General features: G+C 40.7%; 1 protein-coding gene across 2 annotated transcripts in view; it reads right to left on the bottom strand.

Moving 5' to 3' along the window:
* Positions 1-1477: 1477 nt before the first annotated feature.
* Positions 1478-24972, bottom strand: part of kif18a (kinesin family member 18A) — a 143142-nt gene continuing 119647 nt past the window's right edge. Inside the window, exons 15-18 of one of the 2 annotated variants that reach the window (XM_034191858.1) lie at positions 19542-19911; positions 10578-10670; positions 8992-9086; positions 1478-1927 (exon numbers count right to left, since the gene is read on the bottom strand). In XM_034191858.1, the coding sequence (XP_034047749.1) occupies positions 1836-1927; positions 8992-9086; positions 10578-10670; positions 19542-19911 (650 nt within the window). In that variant the 3' untranslated portion in view covers positions 1478-1835. The remainder of the gene's footprint in view (positions 1928-8991; positions 9087-10577; positions 10671-19541; positions 19912-24972) is intronic. The other variant, XM_034191866.1, reaches the window with a different exon arrangement.

Raw genomic sequence — 24972 nt, 5'->3', positions numbered from 1 at the left:
TACTCAGCAATCTGTTGATAATTTTTTTTTTTTTATACACTCACCCCCCACCCAAAAGAGGCTTCACACTCCATAAGGCTGTGGTTGAGTAATCCTCTCACTCATGTCTGAGATACCACAGAGCTGTGTGTCTGGTACACTACAGTTTAAAGCATAGTCTGACTACAAAACATGCAAAGCCAACGAATATGGTAAATCCAATCCTTTTACACACTACACCGGCTTTGCTTTGACTATCAAAATCTGCTGAGATGCACCACAAATTAATTTGTGCCCTCAGCAAAAGCTTGTTCAGTGTCTGCTGATATAATAGGAGCAAGAATGGGTTTTGAACCCTGGCAGTTATGCACTGTTGAGTACATGTAGTTAATAAAAATTTTAGCTTTACGTGTTCCGTTGTCTCTTAGCAATAAAGAATGATGATTGTATAAAAAAAACTACTCTGAAAACTGCAATGAAAATCAGCATTGTTAACAACTTTGTGACGTATTTGCAGGTGTTTTATTTTTTCAAAGAAATCACAACACAGCATGTCTTGTCTTTCAGCGAGGAAAGATAAAACAATGGGTCCGACATGATCTGCAATTCTACCTGCAGTTGCTAGGCAACACCCACCTCCAGCCTCTCAATTGGTTCCATTGGTCAGCAGGAAAAAACGCAGAAGACGCCCCATTGGCTAAGAGAAAGTTAATAAACTTTAGCCAAGATCTGCCTTGCTGTGCGCGCACGCACACACACACAGTGAGGAGATTCTTGTGAATGAGAGCATGAGAGGGTGTCGGTGCTTGCGCAGTACAGTGCTGATATATGCATTGAGCTCCTGAGCTAAAAATAAAGAAAACACTGAATGCTGTGCCACTGAAAGTTGCAAGACTGCATTCAAAGTGACACGTCTAGTTTTCTCCAGACAGAGCAGAGACGTCCCACCATCATCATAGTTTAGAATTTCTATTTTAAAAAGCCTGCTCCAAGTCATTCTTCACATTTGATCAGTCCAAAAATACAACTCAGGAATCCTTGAAAAACAAACGTGGCATAAAAGGTTTTCAAGTCTGGGTGGCAATCATTTTATCTTTGTTAGACTATATTTAAATGTTACTTTTGGGCTGAAATCAGCCTTGGAGATATCTCTGAAGACTGAAGGTGGAGGCTGGACCTCTGCATTTTGTGCTTTGTATCAGGGAATACCTTTATTACCATAAAAATATTTGCAAGTTTGTTTCCATTCTACTCTCCTAACTGTAGGGACATTTGAACTTCAAATACCATTGCAAGCCATTCTTTAAAGTTAAGTTTAATAACACAAAAAGCAGACATTACATTATTTAAAAAATATTTACAGCAGAACATTTTGCTAGTAGTAGTTTTGTAATGAAAAATCAGTCATATTAAGTGCATATGATGTTAAAATTAAATGGAAAAGAAAGAAATTAAATGAAAAGTCGACTGTAAAAAGGGTTAGATTTTTGCATGTGTGCCTCACTTTTAATGAAATGTGTAATTACCTGCCATGGGACAATATGGTTACCTACCAAACTTCTAGAAGAAAAAAATAATAATAATATCAATGAATGAATGAATATAAAACACAAGTACAACAAATCCACAGGACTTACAGTTCTATTTTCTGTCATTACTTTGCACATCTGTTAAAAAAATCTACAAACATAACCATTCAAACTAAACAACACAAAACCTATACACTGTTTACACACACACTTAAGCCATCAAGTGAAACCGCATTCATAAAAAAAAAATAAAACTGAACTTGAGGAACGTAAAGCACTGATTTATATCTGCTTGGTCACTTGGCTGAAGTGCCTGGAAGTTTCATATCAAAAGGGTTTGGGCTTCTGTCTTTCAATGATGTGGAGCTTCCTTTTAGAAACACTCCTCACAACTCTGCCAGGTTTGTTCTCCTCTGATCCTAATGACAGACACCAAACAACAAATATTATCAACAATAAAAAGCTCCTCATCTCTACAATCTCAGAATAAATGCAGGAGCATTTTAGCATTTGCAGTTAAATGCACTTCAGCTGCTACTGAGCTTTGATACTACATTTACTTCTTACAACTACTGCACATTTCAAAAACATCTAAGAAATGTTCTGAACCAAGCTTTGTTTAACATAGTGTATGGTGAGTGGATCTTTGATGAGTCTGAACAGCAATCTCACATCTTGTCTGATTTGTTCAGTGTCCTGTTTGTGGCTGTTGTTGACAAGTTTGACAGGTTTGTTCTCAAATCAGATGGAGTTTTTCCTGACCACTGTTGCCTGTGTGCTTGCTCTGGGGGTTGGTCAGGTTAGACCTTACTTATGTGAAGCACCTTCAGGCAGCTTTGTTGTGATTTGGTGCTATGTAACTGAAAATAAATGGAATAAAAGATTAATTTACTTAATGATGATCTATTCATCTAAATTCAATATCTGCTTACTCCAATCAAGGGTCATGGGGGGAGTCAGACCCGGCACCCACATTTTTCTTCAATAATTTCAACACAAGTAGCGTGAGCCAAATGCACAGAGCACCAGTTAGTAACTCTCATTCATGCATGGCACAGCGGCCTGGCTGCTGACCGACATTATCAACACACAGACTGAACCATAAAATGTTGCACTTTTTTAATGAAACTTTGCCAACGAGAAAGCATTTGATGAAAAAAATGAGAACAGTGTAACATAAACATTTGTATGCACAAATGTGGGCATCCCTGATATTTTCCATGACTTTCCTTTATAAATCATTGGTTGTCTGGATCAGAAATTTCAGTTAAATATATCATATAGCAGACAAACACACGGATATTTGAGAAGTGAAATGAAGTTTCCAGGATTTACAGAAAGTGTGCAATAATTGTTTAAAAAAAAATTAGGTAGGTGTGTAAATTTGGGCACCCTTGTCATTTTATTGATTTGAATACATTTAGTACTAATTATTGGAACACAAAATTCATTTGGTAAGGTCATTGACCCTTGACCCTTATATATAAAAAAAATTGATTGATTGACCTTACACAGGCGAATCCAATCATGAGAAAGGGTATTTAAGGTGGCCATTTGCAAATGTTTCCCCTCTTTGCATCCCTTTTAATGAGTGGCAACATGGAAGCCTCTAAACAACTCTCAAATGACCTGAAAACAAAGATTGTTCAACATCATGGTTTAGGGTAAGGATACAAAAAGCTATCTCAGAGATTTCAACAACAACTTCAACTTTTTTTCTTATATAGCGCCAAATCACAACAAACAGTTGCCCCAAGGCACTCCACACTGCAAGGCAAGGCCATACAATAATTATGAAAAAAAAAAAAAAAAGGAGGAACATAGTGAGGAAATGGAAGACAACAGGCACAGTACAAGTTAAGGCCCAGAGTGGCAGGCCAAGAAAAATCTCAGATAAGCTGAAGGGAAGGATGGTGAGAGCAGTCATTGTCAACCCACAGACCTGCTCCAAAGACCAACAACATGATCTTGCTACAGATAGTGTCTTTGTGCATCGTTCAACTATACAGAGCACTTTGCAAAAAGAGATGCTGTATGATGCTGTAATGCAGAGGAAGCCTTTTCTACGTACACGCCACAAACAGAGTCGCTTGAGGTATGCAAAGCACATTTGGACAAGCCAGCTTCATTTTGGAATAAGGTGCAGTGGACTGATGAAACTAAAATTGAGTTATTTGGACATAAGGGGTGGTATGCATAGCTGAAAAAGAACAGTACAATTTGGAGGTGGTTCCATCATGCTGTGTGGTCAGTGCAGGTACTGGGAATCTTGTTAAAGTTGAGGGTCACATGGATTCCAGTCAATATCAGCAGATTCTTGAGAACAATGTTCATGAATCAGTGACAAAGTTGAAGTTGCGCCAGGGCTGGATCTTTCAACAAGACAACGACCCTAAACACTGCTCAAAATCTACTAAGGCATTCATGCAGAGGTAGAAGTACAACGTTCTGGAATGGCCATCTCTGTCCCCAGACCTGAACATTATTGAAAATCTGTGTTGTGATTTTAAGCGGGCTGTCCATGCTCAGAAACCAACAAACCTGACTGAACTGGAGATGTTTTGTATTGAAGAATGGTCCAAAATACCATCAACCAGAATCCAAACTCTCACTGGAAGCTATAGGAAGTGTTTAGAGGCTATTATTTCTGCAAAAGGAAGATCTACTAAATATTTATGTATTTTTCTTCTGTTGGGGTGCACAAATTTATGCACCTGCCTAATTTTGTTTAAAGAATTATTGCACACTTTCTGTAAATCCTATAAACTTCATTTCACCTCTCAAATATCACTGTGTTTGTGTGCTATATGATATATTTAACTGAAATTGCTGATCCAAACAACCAATGATTTATAAAGGAAAATCATGGAAATCATCAGGGGTGCCCAAACCTTTACATGCAACTGTATGTTCAGAGGTGGAGGTTCATGTTTGACTTCATATTATGATGATCTTCTGGACTCAAGCCCAACATCTTAACCACTAGACCATCACCTCCCCCAACCCCGCCTGACTGGAAAATCACTAAGGGCCCTTGGGCAAGGCCTTTAATCCCCTATTGCTCCCGGTGTGTAGTGAGCGCCTTGTATGGTAGCACCCTGACATCGGGGTGAATGTGAGGCATAATTGTAAAGCGCTTTGAGCATCTGATGCAGATGGAAAAGCGCTATATAAATGCTGTCCATTTACCATATTATGATGATACAAGTCAAAATCCGTGGAGTAGATTTCAGACTGTGACATCTTCTGCTGAAAGCGCTGATTGTTAATTGAAAACTAGAGCATGAATTTTTTATGTCGTGCTGTTGTCAATCAGAAAGATAATCAATACTGATATCCAAATTAATGGATATTTGGCCTTATTTTTCATCTGTGTTATTAACAAAATATTTTTGGCCTGGTGGGGGTTCTCCCCGCGAATTACAGAGACAAATGGAAAGCTGTGAGGTCAGCTACAGTCGCCTCCAAAAGTACTGGAACAGCAAAACCAATTCCTTCGTTTTTGTTGTTCACTGAAGACATTTGGGTTTAAGATCAAAAGATCTTAAATCTTAATCATGAGACAAAAGTTCAGAATTCCAGGTTTTATTTCCTGGTATTTACATCCATCCATCCATTTTCTTCCGCTTTATCCGGAGTCGGGTCGCGGGGGCAGCAGCTCAAGCAAAGCCGCCCAGACCTCCCGATCCACACACACACACACACACCTCCCCCAGCTCCTCCGGGGGAAGCCCAAGGGGTTCCCAAGCCAGCCGAGAGATGTAGTCCCTCCGGCGTGTCCTGGGTCTTCCCCGGGGTCTCCTCCCAACGAGACGTTAGGGTTAGGGTTGCAACTTTACAGAGAAATACATCCAAACTAATCGGGAGGAAGTTTATCACGCAGCATGACAATGACCCAAAGCACAGTGCCAACAAAAAAGGACTTCATCTTGGGAGAAAAAAAATGGAAGGTTTTACACTGGCCAAGTCAATCACCTGACCTTAACCCAACAGAGCATTTCACCTCCTGAAGAGGAGACTGAACGGAGAACTCTCCTGAAACAAACAAGAACTGAAAGAAGCTGCGGTAAAAGCCTGGAATAGCATCACAAATGAATAATGCAACAGTTTGGTGATGTCCATGGGTCACAGTCTTGAGGCAGTTACTGCAAGCAAGGGTTATGCCACCAAATATTAAATATTATTTACTTTAAGATTATTTTTTCCTTCACTTTTGCTCACCCAAAAATGTTGTGGTGTAACACAAAAGGTGATATGTGTTTAACACATCTAAATGCAAATACCAGGATATACAAGCTGAAATTCTGAACTCTTGTCTCATATTCATCTTTTGATCTTCAACTCAAATGTCTTCAGTCCCGTCCAAAGGTATTGGACGAGACTGTATAACATGCGCCTGCCTTACTGAATCAGTGGCGGTCATGATTTATGCCATATATAGAGGAAGAATTTGTGAGATAGGGAGCATATGTGGCACCAAAGCTGCAGAAACCAATCAGACATTTTTTAATTTAATGTCACAACGGCGTTGTGAAATAGGCTGTATGGTGCGTCTCGCATTTTTTCTCTTTCATGATGCATTTTTTGACAGTCACAACTTGTACTCTGATGTGACTTATAGTCCAAACAAACTCCATATGAGGATTATTTTTAGGAGAGTTTCATGAGTTCATGAAGAAAAAGGAGGTGGTTTGTGACTAAGGCTGAGATGATGAAGGGGGAAAGAAAATGAAGGGGGAAGAAATGTGTTAAGCCTGGTTCACACGACAGGATTTTAAAATTATCTTTAGGTTTCCAAAACCTGAGAGACCACACACGTGAAGATAAAAAATCATCATGAATCTAACAGGTTTGGTCGTACAGTGTGTGGTGTTCACCCACACGGTAAGAACAACAACACCACACACGAACAGATTTAACACATGAACATTTACAGTTCAGACAGGAAATCACAAAATCTCTCAAGATTAAACATGACTTGAGAGTAAACAAACGGAGGTACTCTGTGGACTATTTACAACAGAGGGAAAAAAACGATACAAAAAGAAAACGAAAAGGTGCTCTTTAAAGGAGTGGAGACAGCGCAACCACCGGACTTTCTGGTAAGTCAGAACAGTTGTTTTGATTTTATTTTCCACTCCGTACGTTCGTCACCTTGCGTTCTGATTGGCTACACGTCACATTCAGCAGGCTGCGTGCTCGTTTGTGGTTGGAAGACACAACACACGCTGCGATATCGGGCCAAAAAAATCCAACATGTTGAATATCCCCAATCTGCGATCGGAGTGCTCCTGATGCCCTTCCGAGAAGATCAGAGGACTCTTAACACACCACACACAACAGGAATATCTGATAAGATTATCTTTAGCGTCATCACGATTGTTGGGGCGTCCTTAAGATTGTCGGAAGGGGAAGATCGGGTCCGATATCGGCCTAATTATCCTGCCGTGTGAACGCGGCCTTAGTGTGGGACAGTTGATGGCAAAGCCCCCTCACAGTCATTCAACAAGAGGTTGGCCAATGTAAGGAATTGCTGATAGAAGGTTAGCAATTATAGTTGCGACTCAAAAAGACATTTGGCCTCATGGGAGGAGCCTATAAATAACATGAGCAATTAGGAAAATGGTGATGCCAATGTTTCATGTTTCTTTAATTGAGTAGGAACTGTAGTAAAGACCTCTGCCAATGTGTAGGTCAATGGAGATAAAGAAAATAGAGGTTCCGTTAGCATGAATGTTGCGTAGCAGTCAAACATAGTTTTCCATCTCGGGAAAGGCGAGCTGGGGAGGGAAAGGCTATTATTGCCTCAGAGTTTTAGAATATTGCAATGAATGTGCCTGTGATTATTTGTAGCAGTAAACACACTCCTAAGAGGGAACCTGTATTTCATCATAGTGAAAGGTGGTGGACAAGCGGTTAAGTGTGCTTGTTTGCAGTGAGGAAGGTTCCCGGTTCAAACCCCACCTCTGCTAAGTCTCCATGTAATATGGAGTTGTGTCAAGAAGGGCATCCGGTGTAAAACCTGTGCCAAATCAACATGCAGATCGACCTCGGATCTGCTGTGGCGACCGTGAGTGAAAAACAAGAGAGAAACTGAGTTCACACAACAGGATTTAAAAATTATCTTTAGGTTTCCAAAACCTGAGAGACCACACACGTGAAGATAAAAAAATCATAGCTCTAACAGGTTTGGTCGTACAGTGTGTGGTGTTCAGCCACACGGTAAGGACAACAACACCACACACGAACAGATTTCACACACCAACATTCTCAGGTCAGACAGGAAATCTCGCAAAATCTCTCGAGATTAAACGTGACTTCAGAGTAAACAAACGGAGATACTTGTGGACTATTTAAAACAGAGGGAAAAAAAACAATACAAAAAGAAAAGTCGTTCTTTAAAGGAGTGGAGACAGCGCGACCACCGGACTTTGTGGTAGGACAGAACAGCTGTTTTGATTTTATTTTCCGCTCCGTGCGTCTGTCATCTCGCTTTCTGATTGGCTGCACGTCACATTCAGCAGGCTGCGTGCTCGTTTTGGTTGGAGGACACAACATGCTGCGATATCGGGCCAAAAAAAAATCCAACATGTTGAATATCCCTAATTTGCAATCGGAGCGCTCCTGACGTCCTTCCGAGTAGATCAGATCACTCTGAACACACCACACACGACAGGAATATCTGATAAGATTATCTTTAGTGTCATCACGATTGTCGGGGTGTCCTTAAGACTGTCGGAAGGGGAAGATCTGGTCCGATATTGGCCTAATTATCCTGCTGTGTGAACCCGGCCTTAGACAACTCAGCGGATGGACACAAGAACATTTTTAAGTCAATGAATGTGTCACGAACTTCATTCATATGAATCATTAAGAAAAATCAACAGTGTGTAAATCTATCTGAGAGACTGTACAAGGACACAAGTGAAGGAAGTCACCAAGACCCCATGACAACTCTGAAGGAGTTTTCGGCTTCCGTGGCAGTGACTGGAGAAACTGTGTACAAAGCAATTTTTTCAGTTGCGTTACCAAGTTACACATGGTGGAGTGGCACTCAGCACAATTTTCTTATAAAGACGCTGTGAAATTTGACCTAGTATGCCAAAAGGCACATGGGAGACTGGAGCCTAGATCTGATCTGGTTTTTTTGGATGAAAATCCTTCTCTGTTCCACTTCACAGTGAAACTGTGGCTGTGGCTTGATTCTATATATAAATTGCTAAAATATCTCAATAGTTGGTGACATTTTTGTTCAACTCTTACATTGTATTGTATATACTGCATGCAATGTATAATCTGTCACAATAATGGATATGAGATGTTATGACAATACATGCACGCACGCACGCGCACCCCAAGTTGCAAGAGAACTTTTAAGATAGCCGCTATATCAATCTAGATGTAAACCTAAACAGAAGAATTCTGAGTCTGCACTTTAATGTGCTCATCTTCAAACGTGCTTGACTTCCATACTGAAACTTACCATAAACACGGCGCACCACAGGGGCCTTTGGAGTCACTGAAAGATCTTTCTTAATTCGCTTAGGTTCAGAAAATCCCTGTGTCGACTCTTCTGTGCTGCAATGAATGAAATGGACAGAAAATTCACAGTAATCCACAGTAACAGTAATCCAACTTCACTACTAAAAAAATCTGTCACTCGATTCCTTTCTAATAATGCTCAAATTTGGATGTCGCAAAACTGAAAACCTGGAAATACAAATCTTGCTCTACAAATTCAGTGTGCTAAATTTGTTTCTCAACAGAACTCCTGGTTAAATGGTTTTCTCAGTGATAAAAGTAGGGTACAGAAAAAAAATACCCTGGACTTTCTGTGGCCAATAAGATGGGACTTGAGAAGTCTCATGTGAGGATTTACAAAAACATGACCCCTTATCAGGACCAACAGTAAGAACAAGTTAAGACACATGGTGTTTTCCCAGAAAAATGAGAAATTCTTCATTATCTGAGATATATTCTGGTGCATTTTGAGAGCCAATTTCTGTTAAGCTGCACATGAATAAACATGTAAAATTTACCAAAATTGAAGCAAAATTTCAGTCTGACCCCAGTACAAACTGAAACTGACTTTTGTCATCCTGTTTGCTGTTTTTACCCCATAAATCCATAACATTCAATCATAGATAGTCCAAACTATACCTTTTTGGAATCTTTATGACAGACAGTGGTAGCCACTGTGCTTCCCATAATGCTTTGCGCAAACTCTTGGGAAGCACCCACGTGATTTATGAAGTCACTGTTGGTGAGGGGAGGGGAGGTGATGGTCTAGTGGTTAAGGTGTTGGGCTTGAGTCCAGAAGATCATGGGTTCAAATCCCAGCCTGACTGGAAAATCACTAAGGGCCCTTGGGCAAGGCCTTTAATCCCCTATTGCTCCCGGTGTGTAGTGAGCGCCTTGTATGGCAGCACCCTGACATCGGGGTGAATGTGAGGCATAATTGTAAAGCGCTTTGAGCATCTGATGCAGATGGAAAAGCGCTATATAAATGCAGTCCATTTACCATTGGTCTCAACCATGGCCTCAACCATCGCTGCCGTAAGTAGTTCAAGGCCATCTGTTCTTTTGAAATTTTTCCCTTCAGGGGAACGTTTTATAAATTTTTTTGAGACACTGTGAATTTTGATCATATTGGTAATGTCATATTATGAATCCCCTATTTAAAAGACAAATAAATATAATTATGGCGGTACCTTTAATCTTAAAAAGCTTAATGACCTTTAATCATACCACTGGTATGATGGCACAAACAGAAACAAGAATAGCCTTTTATGTCAGGTTACAAATCATAGAGTATAAACTGTTCTCTGTATTTAACTCATCATACTTAAACACAAACCAATCAAGTGCAAATCCCCACTCCAATGGCCAAAGACCAACTCCAAGTTTAGGAACACTGCCTTTAGTCAATGGCAGTGGAAGGAGCTTTTTTACTGAATGAGAAGCATGTTGGTGCAAGGCACGCGCACTAACCACTGTGCCACGTGCTGACAAGAATTATGACAAGAATAAAAAAAAACAAAAAAACCCATAGATATCAAAACACCTTACTGATTAACTTTCCGTTTTCGTTGTACAGCAGTCGTCATGTTCATGTACGGTGGGTTGGCACGCCTCACGTTTTGTAAAGATGGCACCAGTAATCTGTGGAGGACAGGGCAATTGTAGGAATGAACCTTCAGTTGTTTGAAGCAACACTGCAGAAGGACTAATTTAGAAAAAAATTAATATTTCCCTTTGTTATACAGTGCATTCAGAAAGTATCCACAGTGTTCACTGAATAACACATTGTGTTATTCGGTGTTTCACAGTTATGAATCTCACGACATCTGGCGGTCCGTGATTCACGGTCACGGTCGTGAGAGGTCGGTTACAGCAGAGTTCCGGTGTCAGGAGCTCAGCACACACAGTGTAAACAAATCTTGTGTAGTATTGACAATAAGACAATATCGGGGCACAGCAGAAGTCCATCACAGGTGCTACACCTCCTCTCGATAACCCTCTCAACTTGGGAGAGTGTATAATCATTATAATCGCCTGTGAACTCACTAAAGTAAGGCCATCCACATCCTCACTTTGCCATTATTTACATGCGCTGTGAGACAGCAGAACTCTGCTGGCACCACGGTGCATTCTGGGAAGCGCAGGTGGCCGCCCGGGGCATCGTTAAAAACGCTGAAACACCGGATGTTACAGCCTTATTCCAAAATGGAGTAAACTCATTTTTCCCCTCAAAATTTTCACAACACCCCATAATGACAACATGAAAAAAAAAAAGTTTTTTTTTTTATTTTTGGAAATTTATATATATATATATATATATATAAAAAAAAAAATCACACGTACATATGCATCAGGCGCTCAAAGCGCTTTACAAATAATGCCTCACATTCACCCTGATGTGAGGGTGCTGCCATACAAGGTACTACACACCAGGAGCAACTACGGGATGAAGGACTTTGCCCAAGGGCCCTTAGTGATTTTCCGGTCAGGCTGGGATTTGAACCGAGGATCCTCTGATCTCAAGCCCAACGCTTTAGCCACTAGACCATCACCTCCCCTAATACTTTGTTGATGCACTTTTGGCATCAATTACAGCCTCAGGTCTTCTTGAAAATGGTAAATGGTGCTACAAGCTTGGTACACCTATCTTTGGGCAGTTTTACCCATTCCTTTTTGCAGCACCTCTCAAGCTCCATGAGGTTGGATGGGGAGCGTCAATGCAAAGATATTTTCAGATCTCTCCAGAGATGATCAATCAGATTCAGGTGTGGGCTCTGGCTGGGCCACTCAAGGACATTCACAGAATTGTCCTGAAGCCACTCCTTTGATATCTTGGCTGTGTGCTTAGGGTCATTGTCCTGCTGAAGGAAGAACCTTTGCCCCAGCCTCAGGTCAAGAGCGCTCTGGAGCTGGTTTTCATCCAGGATGTCTCTGTACATTGCTGCATTCATCTTTCCCTCAATCCTGACTAGTCTCCCAGTTCCTGCTGCTGAAAAACATCCCTACAGCATGATGCTGCCACCAACATGCTTCACTGTAGGGATGGTGCCTGGTTTCCTCCAAACATGATGTCTGGTATTCACACCAAAGAGTTCAATCTTTGTCTCATCAGACCAGAGAATTTTGTTTCTCTTGGTCTGAGAGTCCTTCAGGTGCCTTTTGGCAAACTCCAGGCAGGCTGCCATGTCCCTCTTACTAAGGAGTGGCTTAAGTAAGTCAAGTAACCCCCTGATCACCCCCATCGTACAAATCCAGTATATAGGTAGCCAATCAGTACACAAGACGGGCACTGATATGAAAGTGACAGCATCAAGAAGTTACAAATCTTGCAAAGCACATCCATTGCTTTTTTCGACTATCATTAACATCCTCTGGGATGTTGCAAGGTGAAGAGAAAGCAAAAACTCTTCCCTGTGGTGTGAATCCAACTATTATTGTCGTGTGACCTGTGTGTTGCAAGAGCAATTTAGTTAATAGGTGCAGAGTGCTCTCAGAAATGGTGAATTTAAAATCCATAGTCCTTGAGGAAAAGCAACATGACATGATAGAAAAGGAATGTTTTGTGGCAGTGCAGCTAAATTATTTGACTGAGACAATGTTATTTAAATGTATTGACCGTCCCAGCGGGATGCTTCTTCTTCTTCTTCTGCTGGGAGGCATAGTTTACAAACTACTACTGCTAGATGTTAAAAGGTTTCCTATTTTGTCTGCCACATCCTATTGAAGACACCGGAGGAGGAATGTAGCTGACTTAAGCCTCTTGTCACAATGTTCCAGTCTAGGAACTTGCTGCTGGTGAGAATACATACTATTTGAACTACTGCCACTGTACTGTTTTGAATATGGTTTCAGAGATTTATCCTTTTCAAATGCTGGATTGGTTCAGCTGCCTGTCTTTTGCAGAACAACTCAGTGGAAAGCCAGAGTGACGTGTTTATGTAACTGAACAGAGATTTGCCTGTATTAGTTGTCTCAGGGCCAGTCTTTATTTTATTATTATTATTTTTTTGCTATGTAGAAAATTCACTTTAATATAATACAATATACAGTAGCCCAAATTACAACAATGTATTTGACTTTTTCAGGAAATGCCAGATAAACATAGATATTTCTTAATTTCAGAAATTAGTAACAAAGGATAAAAAAGTACAAAATGAACCAACTTTTGAACAGTCTTTTGTTACTGACTCATTCATCTTGCCAAGATTAATATAAGTGACATAAGGAATGTTCTTTTTCCCTCTGAACCAATTTCTCAAGAGACATTAAAAAATGAGAATTTAATCCTGACTAAGGATTAAACTCTTATTTCAGATTTCATTGGGTGCTCATGGAAGCTATGACATAAAGGAGGAATGATGGATTAATTTATTTACATGGATTTTGGTCTTTCAGCAAATTGAAAAGCACACAGTGAGAAAACACAGTGTCTGGTGTTGTGAACACGATGAATCTTTTCATTTCACCATGTACACTGAAAGTACTGAATCTATGTTTCTTGTTCTCTCACCTGGATTTACACTTAAGACTTATAAATGATCTGCTAATAGGCCACTGACTTCTGGCCGACTGACTGTCAGCTTGCCAAGACATTAATTCCAGCAGTAAAAATCCATCTTTATGCACTGGAAATATATATATATATATATATATATATACACATACATACATACATATATATACACACACACACACACACACAGTGTGTGTGTATATGCAGTGGTGAGCACAGCTAACCAAAAAGTTATCTTCGATAACCACTAATCCGCTAACTGAAAAGTTAACTTTACAGAGCTCCCAAGTCTCACTCATTTGGAGTGAGACTCAGAATGTTGTCACGCTTTTATGCCAATGCATGACATTCTTCAACATGCCACCGCTATGACCGGCAAGACAAGATTCGGCAGAAAATAACTTCAGTGTATCTCAACTTGAGAGCTTATAACGTTAAACCAATAAATCGCTAAAAAAAATTAGCTCAAGTTACAGCTAACCGCTAACTTTTAGTATTGACTCAGGTACACTGGCAGCTACTAACAAACCAGTATTGAGTTTAAGCACCGCTGGCACTTCTGAGTAAAATCAAAGGCGATCATAAACTCAACATGAACAACAAGTCAGCTTCTGTCTTTGTGCGCCCTGCCCACTGCTGTAAGGAAGTGTTATTTACTTTCAACATGGAACAGCACAGACGTGGCAGTGTTCTATGCATTTTGACTCAGTGTTCTATGCATTCTGACCCAAAATGCGTAGAACACTGCCATCTAATGGATAGGCGTGTGAATAGCAACCAACGATCACACGGTCACTTTGAGCGGAATCACACTTAAACAGAATTTCCAGTTTTTTTTTGTTTTTTTTGTTTTTTTTTACAAATGAAAAAAAAAGAAGAAGACATATTTACAAATGCACATTTATTTGTAAAAACCAACACACACATTACAGTAACTTGTGTGTTGGTTTTTACAAATAAATCAACCAACCGACCAGTGTTGAGAGGAGGCTCATTTTCTCATAACGCCTTTTGGCATCCGTGTGTGTTCAGAATTTCAGAATTAGTGCATTACTTTAAAACCAAAAGATATGTGCGATATTTTCACTTTGTAAAAATGACGTTAATATTAATGTCGATAAACTGTCTGGAATTAGTCTTGTTTATAAATCAAACCATAAGTGAAAACTGCCTTGCCTTTTGATGTCTTCAGAAAAAAATACATCAATATTTAGCAGACCCTCCTTTTCTAGAAATAACAGCCTCTAAACACTTCCTATAACTTCCAGTGAGAGTCTGGATTCTGGTTGAAGGTATTTTGGACCATTCTTCCTTACAAAACATCTCAGGTTTGTTGGTTTCCGAGCATGGATGGCTCCTTTAAAATCACAACACAGATTTTCAATAATATTCACTGTCTGGGGGCCGAGATGGCCATTCCAGAACGTTGTACTTGTTCCTCTTCATGAATGCCTTAGTAGATTTTGAGCAGTGGTTAGGGTCGTTGTTTTGTTGAAAGATCCAGCCCCGGCGCAACTTCAACACTGTCACTGATTCTTGAACATTGTTCTCAAGAATCTGCTGATATTGACTGGAATCCATGTGACCCTCAACTTTAACAAGATTCCCAGTACCTGCACTGGCCACACAGTCCCATAGCATGATGGAACCACCTCCAAATTTTTACTGCAAGTAGCAAGTGTTTTTCTTAGAATGCTGTGTTCTTTTTCAGCCATGCATACCGCCCCTTGTTACATCCAAATAACTAAATTTTAGTCTCATCAGTCCACAGCACCTTATTCCAAAATAAGGATGGCTTGTCTATATGTGCTTTAACATACCTGAAGGCACTCTGTGGCGTATGCGCAGAAAAGGCTTCCACTGCATTACTCTTTCATCCAGCATCTCCTTGTGCAAAGTCCGCTGTATAGCTGAACAATGCACAGAGATAATATCTGCAGCAAGATCATGTTGTAGGTGTTTGGAGCAGGTCTGTGGGTTGACTATGACTGTTCTCACCATCTTTCGCTTCAGCTTACCTGTGATTTTTCTTGGCCTGCCACTTCGGGCCTTAACTAGTACTGTGGCTGTGATCTTCCATTTCCTCACTATGTTCCTCACAGTGGAAACTGACAGCTGAAATCTCTGAGATAGCTTTTTGTATCCTTCCCCTAAACCATGATGTTGAACAATCTTTGTTTTCAAGTCATTTGGGAGTTGTTTAGAGGCTCCCATGTTGCCACTCATTAGAAGAGATGCAAAGAGGGGAAACATTTGCAAATGGCCACCTTAAATACCATTTCTCATGATTGGATTGACCTCTGTAAGGGGGTCAAGGGTCAATGAGTTGAACAAATAAATTTTGTGTTCCAGTAATTAGTGCTAAGTGTATTCAAAACAATAAAATGACAAGGGTGCCCAAATTTATGCACCTGCCCAATTTTGTTTAAATAATTACTGCACACTTTCTGTAAAAACTAGAAACTTCATTTCACTTCTCAAATATCACTGTGTTCATCTGCTATATGATATATTTAACTGAAATTTCTGATCCAGACAACCAATGATTTATAAAGGAAAATCATGAAAATAATCGGGGTGCCCAAATGTTTGCATGTAACTGTACACACACACACACACACACACACACACACACACACACACACACACACACGGATATAAGTTTACATACACTTTGGCTAAAAAGGATTTTAACCTGAATTTTTCCCAATTGCACATATTCATTGCAGCACTTTGAGAAGCTGAGCGAGGACACCTGGCAAGACCTTATGGAATCATGAAGTCACTGGGCAGGGATTTTTGATGATGTTGATATCTCTGCAGGAGAATGAAGGTTCTTTCAGTTCCTGGTGCTAGGCTATCTGTCTCACTGTATGGTTGTGAGACATTGACACTAACCAGTAATCTAAAGCAATGACTAGATGTATTTAGAACCAGGTCTGTTTGGAGGATTGTTGCTCACAGCTGGAATAACTCTGAGAAACAAACAGTTACGCTGATGAGGAGTAACACTTGCATTTTGAGGGCTACAACATCTTGGCCGTGTAATGTGCTTCTCAGGGTATGATCCAGCACTGTGCTGCGGACCTCAGCGGCTGGATAGATGGTTACTTTTGAGAGTTTGGAGTGAACGTGGGTGGTTGCCATCCAGGATATGGGGACGTTCCGTGGTATGGTGGATGCGGTGATGTGCATCATCAGTGTACTCCATTTTATTAAATGATGCAGTTAGTTAGAATGTCCATTTTATTTCCATGTAAAGATATTTTAAAATATAGTGTAGCAGATAAATGCATTATTAACATTAACTAAGACATCCGTACTGTCCAGTATGTACACTGAATCACAGCCTTTACTCCCATCATGTGCATGAAGTGTTGTGCATCCAGGTACCTATGCTGTAATGCAGTCTGTCAGTCTACATTTATCAATATTCAAAATCTAATTTCCCTTCATATCTGTTCAACCAAGTGTTCTACCAAATAAAAACACTGATAGAAATATTCTCTTTGTGGTACACATGAAGGTCAGAGGTGACTGGGCAATGGATTGAATTTATTATTTTTTAAATTATGCCAATCACAATATCAGTCATTACAGGTTCTTCTTCTGAATAAGTTTTAACCTGACCTATCCCCTGAGCAAGCACATTAGGAATAGAAAACTTCCTCAGGAATTCTGATTATATTAAGGAACCTCATGAGCGCCAGACTCAGTGTGGTGACCGTCCTTGCACATATCCTGCACTTCCCTCATATACTTCTTTGCCACTCCAGACTTCCTCATGCAATACCACTCCTTTTCTCTTGCCATTCTGTCAAAAGCTTTCTCTTAGTCCACAAACAAACAATGCAACTCCTTCTGGCCTTCTCTACAATTCTCCATCAGCACTCTCAGACCAAATTTTGCGTGTGCAGTGTTCAGTCTCATCACTCATCTTCAATTCTCAGGACCCCAGACTTCCCTTTCCCGTGCCACATTGACCATCTCTGACTGGGAGATCCTGAGGTGTTCCCAGGCCAGTGTGGAGATATAATCTCTCCACCTAGTCCTGGGTCTTCCCTGGGGTCTCTTCCTAGATGGACGTGCCTGGAACACCTCCCTAGGGAAGCACCCAGGGGGCATCCTTACCAGATGCCCAAAACACCTCTTCTGGCTCCTTTCAACGTGAAGGAGCAGTGGCTCTACTACATGGACCCCAGGGATCACAAAGCTTCTCACCCTATCTCTAAGGGAGACATGAGTCACCCTCCTAAGAAAACCAATTTCAGCCGCTTGTACCTGCGATCTAGTTCTTTTGGACATGACCCAACCCTCATGACCATAGGTGACAGTAGGAACAAAGACCGACCAGCAGATCGGGAGCTTTGCCTTTTGACTCAGCTCGCTTTTCGTCACAACAATATGGTAAAGCGAATGCAATACCGCCCCTGCTGCGAAGATTCTCCGGCCAATCTCATGCTCCATTGTCTTTTCACTTGTGAATAAAACCCCAAGGTACTTGAACTCCTTTACTTGGCGCAAGACCACATTCCCTACCCGGAGTAGGCAATCCATCAGTTTCCTACTGAGGACCATGGCCTCAGATTTAGAGGTACTGATCCTCATCCCAGCCGCTTCACACTTGGCTGTGAACCGATCCAGTGAGTGCTGGAGGTCACAGGCCGATGAAGCCACAGGACCACATCATCTGCAAAAACCAGTGATGAGACCCTGAGCCCACCAAACTGGAAACTCTCCTCCCCCTGACTACACCTCGATATCCTGTCCATGAATATCACAAACAGAACTACTGACAAGGTGCAGCTCCGACCGGAAACGAACACAGCTCTTGCTTTGTGAGTCCAGTGATTGGATGGGTGTGTGTGTGTGAGATTTTTCAGCGTGATTTCCATAATGAGCTGCATCCACTTTATGCAATCATCACCAAATTGTAGGGTTCAGCTCAGACACGGTCCCTGATCACACTATGCAACTTTCCTGCAATTCTGTGTACATTTTTTTTTAGATCATTCATTTTGCATTTACAGCACCCCCTATTGACATACATTTACCAAATTTGTTCCACAGCCTTTGCTTGTTCTTCTGTATCCTTGCGGCAAGTTTCATGTTTACATGAGGTACTGTTGCAAAGATATATAACACTTTGTTTTGACTGCTCCCAGCAGTCTGTTCTACTTTATGAAGTTGGTATCTTTTGACCTATCATGCTCCTTTTAATAACTTAAGCTCTAATTCATCCCTAGATAGCACTTGCAAAGAGTGGTTTCGACTGCAGTGATGGCCTGGGGTCAGATAGATATTTAAGGTTTTACATATTTCGCAAAACTGGGTAAAAATGGAAAAACAGAAATGGGCTGGGGGTTGTATTTATGCAGTGACGGGCACCTACGCAGATTTGTGACAAATGTCAATCATGAGTGATGTCAAGCCGGCATGAATTCCAATATGGTCGTTCAGACTGAGGTTGCAATGCAAACAAAAATCCCTGTATCCATTTCAGGACCACATATGGAAGTGTCCCAAATTAGAATAGTTACAAAACAAAAACAAAAACACAAACCCAAAACAACAGATTCCATATGACTTCTTCTGCAAACATGATTTTGGCCACACTTGACCTGCAGTCTGAGTATAGCTATAGAAAAATATGAGCTGCTTGGGCCCACACAGACTTGGTGACGTGATCGTGTGCTGGTCTCGGATCCTTGGTTTGATTCACTGTCATACAGGAAAAATCAATAAGGTGTTCTTGAGCAAGGCAGTGATGTTGCCCTGGTGGACGAACATCAAGATGTCACAGAGTGAACTGCATTTAGAGTTTGTACATACTGCAGTATCATCTTAATCATATTTATAATTGGGATGCTTGAGAAAGAGATCTCTGTAAACGTAGCCATTTCAGCATGTTCTTGAAACATCCTCTGTAAACACATCCACAGAGAATGACATGACACTTCAATAACATATTTCAGAAAGAAAATATAATGTCTTCTCACCTTTTGGCAGAAATATGGTTTCTTTCATTGGCCCTGGGATGATGGCGTAGCTGGCTTGAAGCTGAGAGGTCCATGGACTTAGATGCCTGAAAAGGACTGCCCCTATGCATTTTGATGGTTGGAAAAGGTGCAGTTTGTTCCTCTTCTAGAATTTCAAAGGTCCTATTGGGATCATCTGCAGTGGAGGAGATCAACGGGGGAGCAGAGACTGTTTTAACAGGTTCTGGTGTGCACTGTAGTGGGAACATGCCCTCTTCACAGCCGTGGTCCTTGGTTCTGGGGCTTTGTGGTTTCAATAATACAGAGAGGTTTTTCCTGACAGGTTTCCTGGGAGGTGCTTTCTGTATCACATCTGTCTGTTTCCCTCCACCTAATAACAACAACAAAAAAAATTATTTTTCATCCATAATTGTTTGTCATTTACAGTTCACAGAACAATGTAACATTGTTTATCATGTAATGTTTTTGTTCTAGTATCTAACTTGAGGTTTTGAAGATGCGAAAGACACACAGACCCTTCATCTGCATCAACTTGGCATACCTTTGACTACTGCTATAGACTGTACATGTTGTTAAAGTGGAACTCAAGGATTTTTTTTTTCAGCCTAGGCTCTGTTTTTAGAACTTTATCTGGGTTCATCTTTTCACTCAGGCAAAAAGCTATTCCAATAGGTCAAGTATTTTCAACAACTATCCGTACATAGAAAGAACATCCAAAGAATCCTCAGAACAACCTGGGAGACAAGATCTCAAAGGAAGAACTTCTATCAAAATGCAATCAAGAATGCATAGAAACAATACTGTTGGTAAGATGGAAGTGAATGGAGCATGTTCTCATAAGAAAAGAGGACAACATAATAAAAACAGCCCAACACTGGACACCAGATAGCAGTAGAAAGTGAGGCAGAGCAAAGAACACCTGGCACGGAGAGTACAGGGAGAGATGAAGACCCGGCAGCACACATGGGGTACTATCCAGAAGCTGGCCCAGAACAAATGGGAGTGGAAGACCTTCATTGCAACGCCACATGCCAGTCGGCATAATGGGTAGTAGTAAGTATTGATTTAGATGTACCAACACTGCAGTGGGCTGAACAGCTACTCAGTTTAGTGCTATGGGATGAGGTTGTTGTTTTTTTTTTTTTTGTCTTTCGGCTGCCCCATTTGTTCACGGTCACCACAGCAGAGCCAGTACAGGTCCGCATTGGGATTTGGAACAAGTTGTACACTGGATGGCCTTCCTGACCTAACTCCACTTTTACCACACAGGCCCTGTTCACCTAAGAGGTCTCCCATCCAAGTACTAATTGGGACCTGTCTTGCTCAGCTTCCGAGATTGGACTGGATCAGGTGTACACAAAGCACAGGGGCTGTGCAAGGCTACAGGATAAGGTAAAAATCTCCAACTGCTTGTTGTTGTCTTTATGTTCGACTGCTTTCAGTAATGCTGGTAATTGGTTAGACTCTTTCTTTCAGATTGTTCTGTCTGAGTTAATTTCATTAGTCACTTCCTCCAAACCATCAACATGTCTATTAGACCCCATTCCTACCAGGCTGCTCAAGGAAGCCCTACCGTTAATTAATGCTTCGATCTTAAATATGATCAATCTATCTTTATTAGTTGGCTATGTACCACAGGCTTTTAAGGTGGCAGTAATTAAACCATTACTTAAAAAGCCATCACTTGACCCAGCTATCTTAGCTAATTATAGGCCAATCTCCAACCTTCCTTTTCTCTCAAAAATTCTTGAAAGGGTAGTTGTAAAACAGCTAACTGATCATCTGCAGAGGAATGGTCTATTTGAAGAGTTTCAGTCAGGTTTCAGAATTCATCATAGTACAGAAACAGCATTACAAATGATCTTCTTATGGCCTCAGACAGTGGACTCATCTCTGTGCTCGTCCTGTTAGACCTCAGTGCAGCTTTTGATACTGTTGACCATAAATTTTATTACAGAGATTAGAGCATGCCATAGGTATTAAAGGCACTGCGCTGCAGTGGTTTGAATCATATTTATCTAATAGATTACAATTTGTTCATGTAAATGGGGAGTCTTCTTCACGAACTAAGGTTAATTATGGAGTTCCACAAGGTTCTGTGCTGGGACCGATTTTATTCACTTTATACATGCTTCCCTTTGGCAGTATTATTAGAAAGCATTGCTTAAATTTTCATTGTTACGCAGATGATACCCAGCTTATCTGTCCATGAAGCCAGAGGACACACACCAATTAGTTAAACTGCAGGAATGTCTTTCAGACATAAAGACATGGATGACCTCTAATTTCCTGCTTTTAAATTCAGATAAAACTGAAGTTATTGTACTTGGCCCCACAAATCTTAGAAACATGGTGTCTAACCAGATCCTTACTCTGGATGGCATTACCCTGACCTCCAGTAATACTGTGAGAAATCTTGGAGTCATTTTTGATCAGGATATGTCCTTCAATGCGCATATTAAGCAAATATGTAGGACTGCTTTTTTGCATTTGCGCAATATCTCTAAAATTAGAAAGGTCTTGTCTCAGAGTGATGCTGAAAAGCTAATTCATGCATTTATTTCTTCTAGGCTGGACTATTGTAATTCATTATTATCAGGTTGTCCTAAAAGTTCCCTGAAAAGCCTTCAGTTAATTCAAAATGCTGCGGCTAGAGTACTGACAGAGACTAGAAGGAGAGAGCATATCTCACCCATATTGGCTTCTCTTCATTGGCTCCCTGTTAATTCCAGAATAGAATTTAAAATTCTTCTTCTTACAACCCCTGGCAATAATTATGGAATCACCGGCCTCGGAGGATGTTCATTCAGTTGTTTAATTTTGTAGAAAAAAAGCAGATCACAGACATGACACAAAACTAAAGTCATTTCAAATGGCAACTTTCTGGCTTTAAGAAACACTATAAGAAATCAGGAAAAATAATTGTGGCAGTCAGTAACGGTTACTTTTTTAGACCAAGCAGAGGGAAAAAAAAATATGGACTCACTCAATTCTGACGAAAAAATTATGGAATCACCCTGTAAATTTTCATCTCCAAAACTAACACCTGCATCAAATCAGATCTGCTCGTTAGTCTGCATCTAAAAAGGAGTGATCACACCTTAGAGAGCTGTTGCACCAAGTGGACTGACATGAATCATGGCTCCAACACGAGAGATGTCAATTGAAACAAGCAAGAGGATTATCAAACTCTTAAAAGAGGGTAAATCATCACACAATGTTGCAAAAGATGTTGGTTGTTCACAGTCAGCTGTGTCTAAACTCTGGACCAAATACAAACAACATGGGAAGGTTGTTAAAGGCAAACATACTGGTAGACCAAGGAAGACATCAAAGCGTCAAGACAGAAAACTTAAAGCAATATGTCTCAAAAATCGAAAATGCACAACAAAACAAATGAGGAACGAATGGGAGGAAACTGGAGTCAACGTCTGTGACTGAACTGTAAGAAACCGCCTAAAGAAAATGGAATTTACATACAGAAAAGCTAAACGAAAGCCATCATTAACACCTAAACAGAAAAAAACAAGGTTACAATGGGCTAAGGAAAAGCAATCGTGGACTGTGGATAACTGGATGAAAGTCATATTCAGCGATGAATCTCGAATCTGCATTGGGCAAGGTGATGATGCTGGAACTTTTGTTTGGTGCCGTTCCAATGAGACTTATGAAGATGACTGCTTGAAGAGAACATGTAAATTTCCACAGTCATTGATGATATGGGGCTGCATGTCAGGTAAAGGCACTGGGGAGATGGCTGTCATTACATCATCAATAAATGCACAAGTTTACGCTGATATTTTGGACACTTTTCTTATCCCATCAATTGAAAGGATGTTTGGGGATGATGAAATAATTTCTCAAGATGATAATGCATCTTGCCATAGAGCAAAAACTGTGAAAACATTCCTTGCAAAAAGACACATAGGGTCAATGTCATGGCCTGCAAATAGTCCGGATCTTAATCCAATTGAAAATCTTTGGTGGAAGTTGAAGAAAATGGTCCATGATAAGGCTCCAACCTGCAAAGCTGATCTGGCAACAGCAATCAGAGAAAGTTGGAGCCAGATTGATGAAGAGTACTGTTTGTCACTCATTAAGTCCATGCCTCAGACACTGCAAGCTGTTATAAAAGCCAGAGGTGGTGCAACAAAATACTGGTGATGTGTTGAAGCGTTCTTTTGTTTTTCATGATTCCATAATTTTTTCCTCAGAATTGAGTGATTCCATATTTTTTCTCTCTGCTTGGTCTAAAAAAGTAACCGTTACTGACTGCCACAATTTTTTTTCCTGATTTCTTATAGTGTTTCTTAAAGCCAGAAAGTTGCCATTTGAAATGATTTTAGTTTTGTGTCATGTCTGTGATCTGCTTTTTTTCTACAAAATGAAAGAACTGAATGAACATCCTCCGAGGCCGGTGATTCCATAATTTTTGCCAGGGGTTGTACTTATAAGGTTTTGAATAATCAGGTCCCATCTTATCTTAGGGACCTCATAGTACCATATCACCCCAACAGAGCGCTTCGCTCTCAGACTGCAGGCTTACTTGTAGTTCCTAGGGTTTGTAAGAGTAGAATGGGAGGCAGAGCCTTCAGCTTTCAGGCTCCTCTCCTGTGGAACCAGCTCCCAATTCGGATTAGGGAGACAGACACCCTCTCTACTTTTAAGATTAAGCTTAAAACTTTCCTTTTTGAAAACGCTTATAGTTAGGGTTGGATCAGGTGACCCTGAACCATCCCTTAGGTATGCTGCTATAGACTTAGACTGCTGGGGGGTTTCCCATGATGCACCCAGTGTTTCTTTTTATTCACCTCTTTTTGGTCTGTATGCACCACTCTGCTTTTAATCATTGGTGCTTGATCTCTGCTCTCTTCCACAGCATGTCTTTTTCCTGATTCTCTCCCCTCAGCCCCAACCAGTACCAGCAGAAGACTGCCCTTCCCTGAGCCTGATTCTGCTGGAGGTTTCTTCCTGTTAAAAGGGAGTTTTCCTTCCCACTGTCGCCAAGTGCTTGCTCATAGGGGGTCGTTTTGACCGTTGGGGTTTTTCTGTAATTATTGTATGGCTTTTGCCTTACAATATAAAGCGCCTTGGGGCGACTGTTTGTTGTGATTTGGCGCTATATAAATAAAATTGATTTGATTTTGATTTGTTTCTGCTAAATAGGTAAAAATGTTATTAGATGTGAGTGGCAGCATGGAGAGCATTCCTGTGACAATACACGTGTGTACATGTTTATCTCCAAAAATGTAAAAAACCTTTAAGTGATTTGAGATAAAATGGTAGCTGCAAGAGTGAAAGGGAAAGTTTTGAGGTGATGGCACTAACAAAAGGCAGGAGGCAGAGCCGGAGATGAATGTAGTTGAAGATGTTGCATTTTTTTTTTTTGGGGGGGGGGGGGGGGGGGGGGGTGACACGGATGGATAGAACT

Source organism: Thalassophryne amazonica, chromosome 2 (genome assembly GCF_902500255.1).
Source record: "Thalassophryne amazonica chromosome 2, fThaAma1.1, whole genome shotgun sequence".
Lineage (NCBI taxonomy): Eukaryota > Metazoa > Chordata > Actinopteri > Batrachoidiformes > Batrachoididae > Thalassophryne > Thalassophryne amazonica.
Note: the sequence above shows the minus strand (reverse complement) of the source record. Positions and strands in the feature narration are given on the sequence as shown.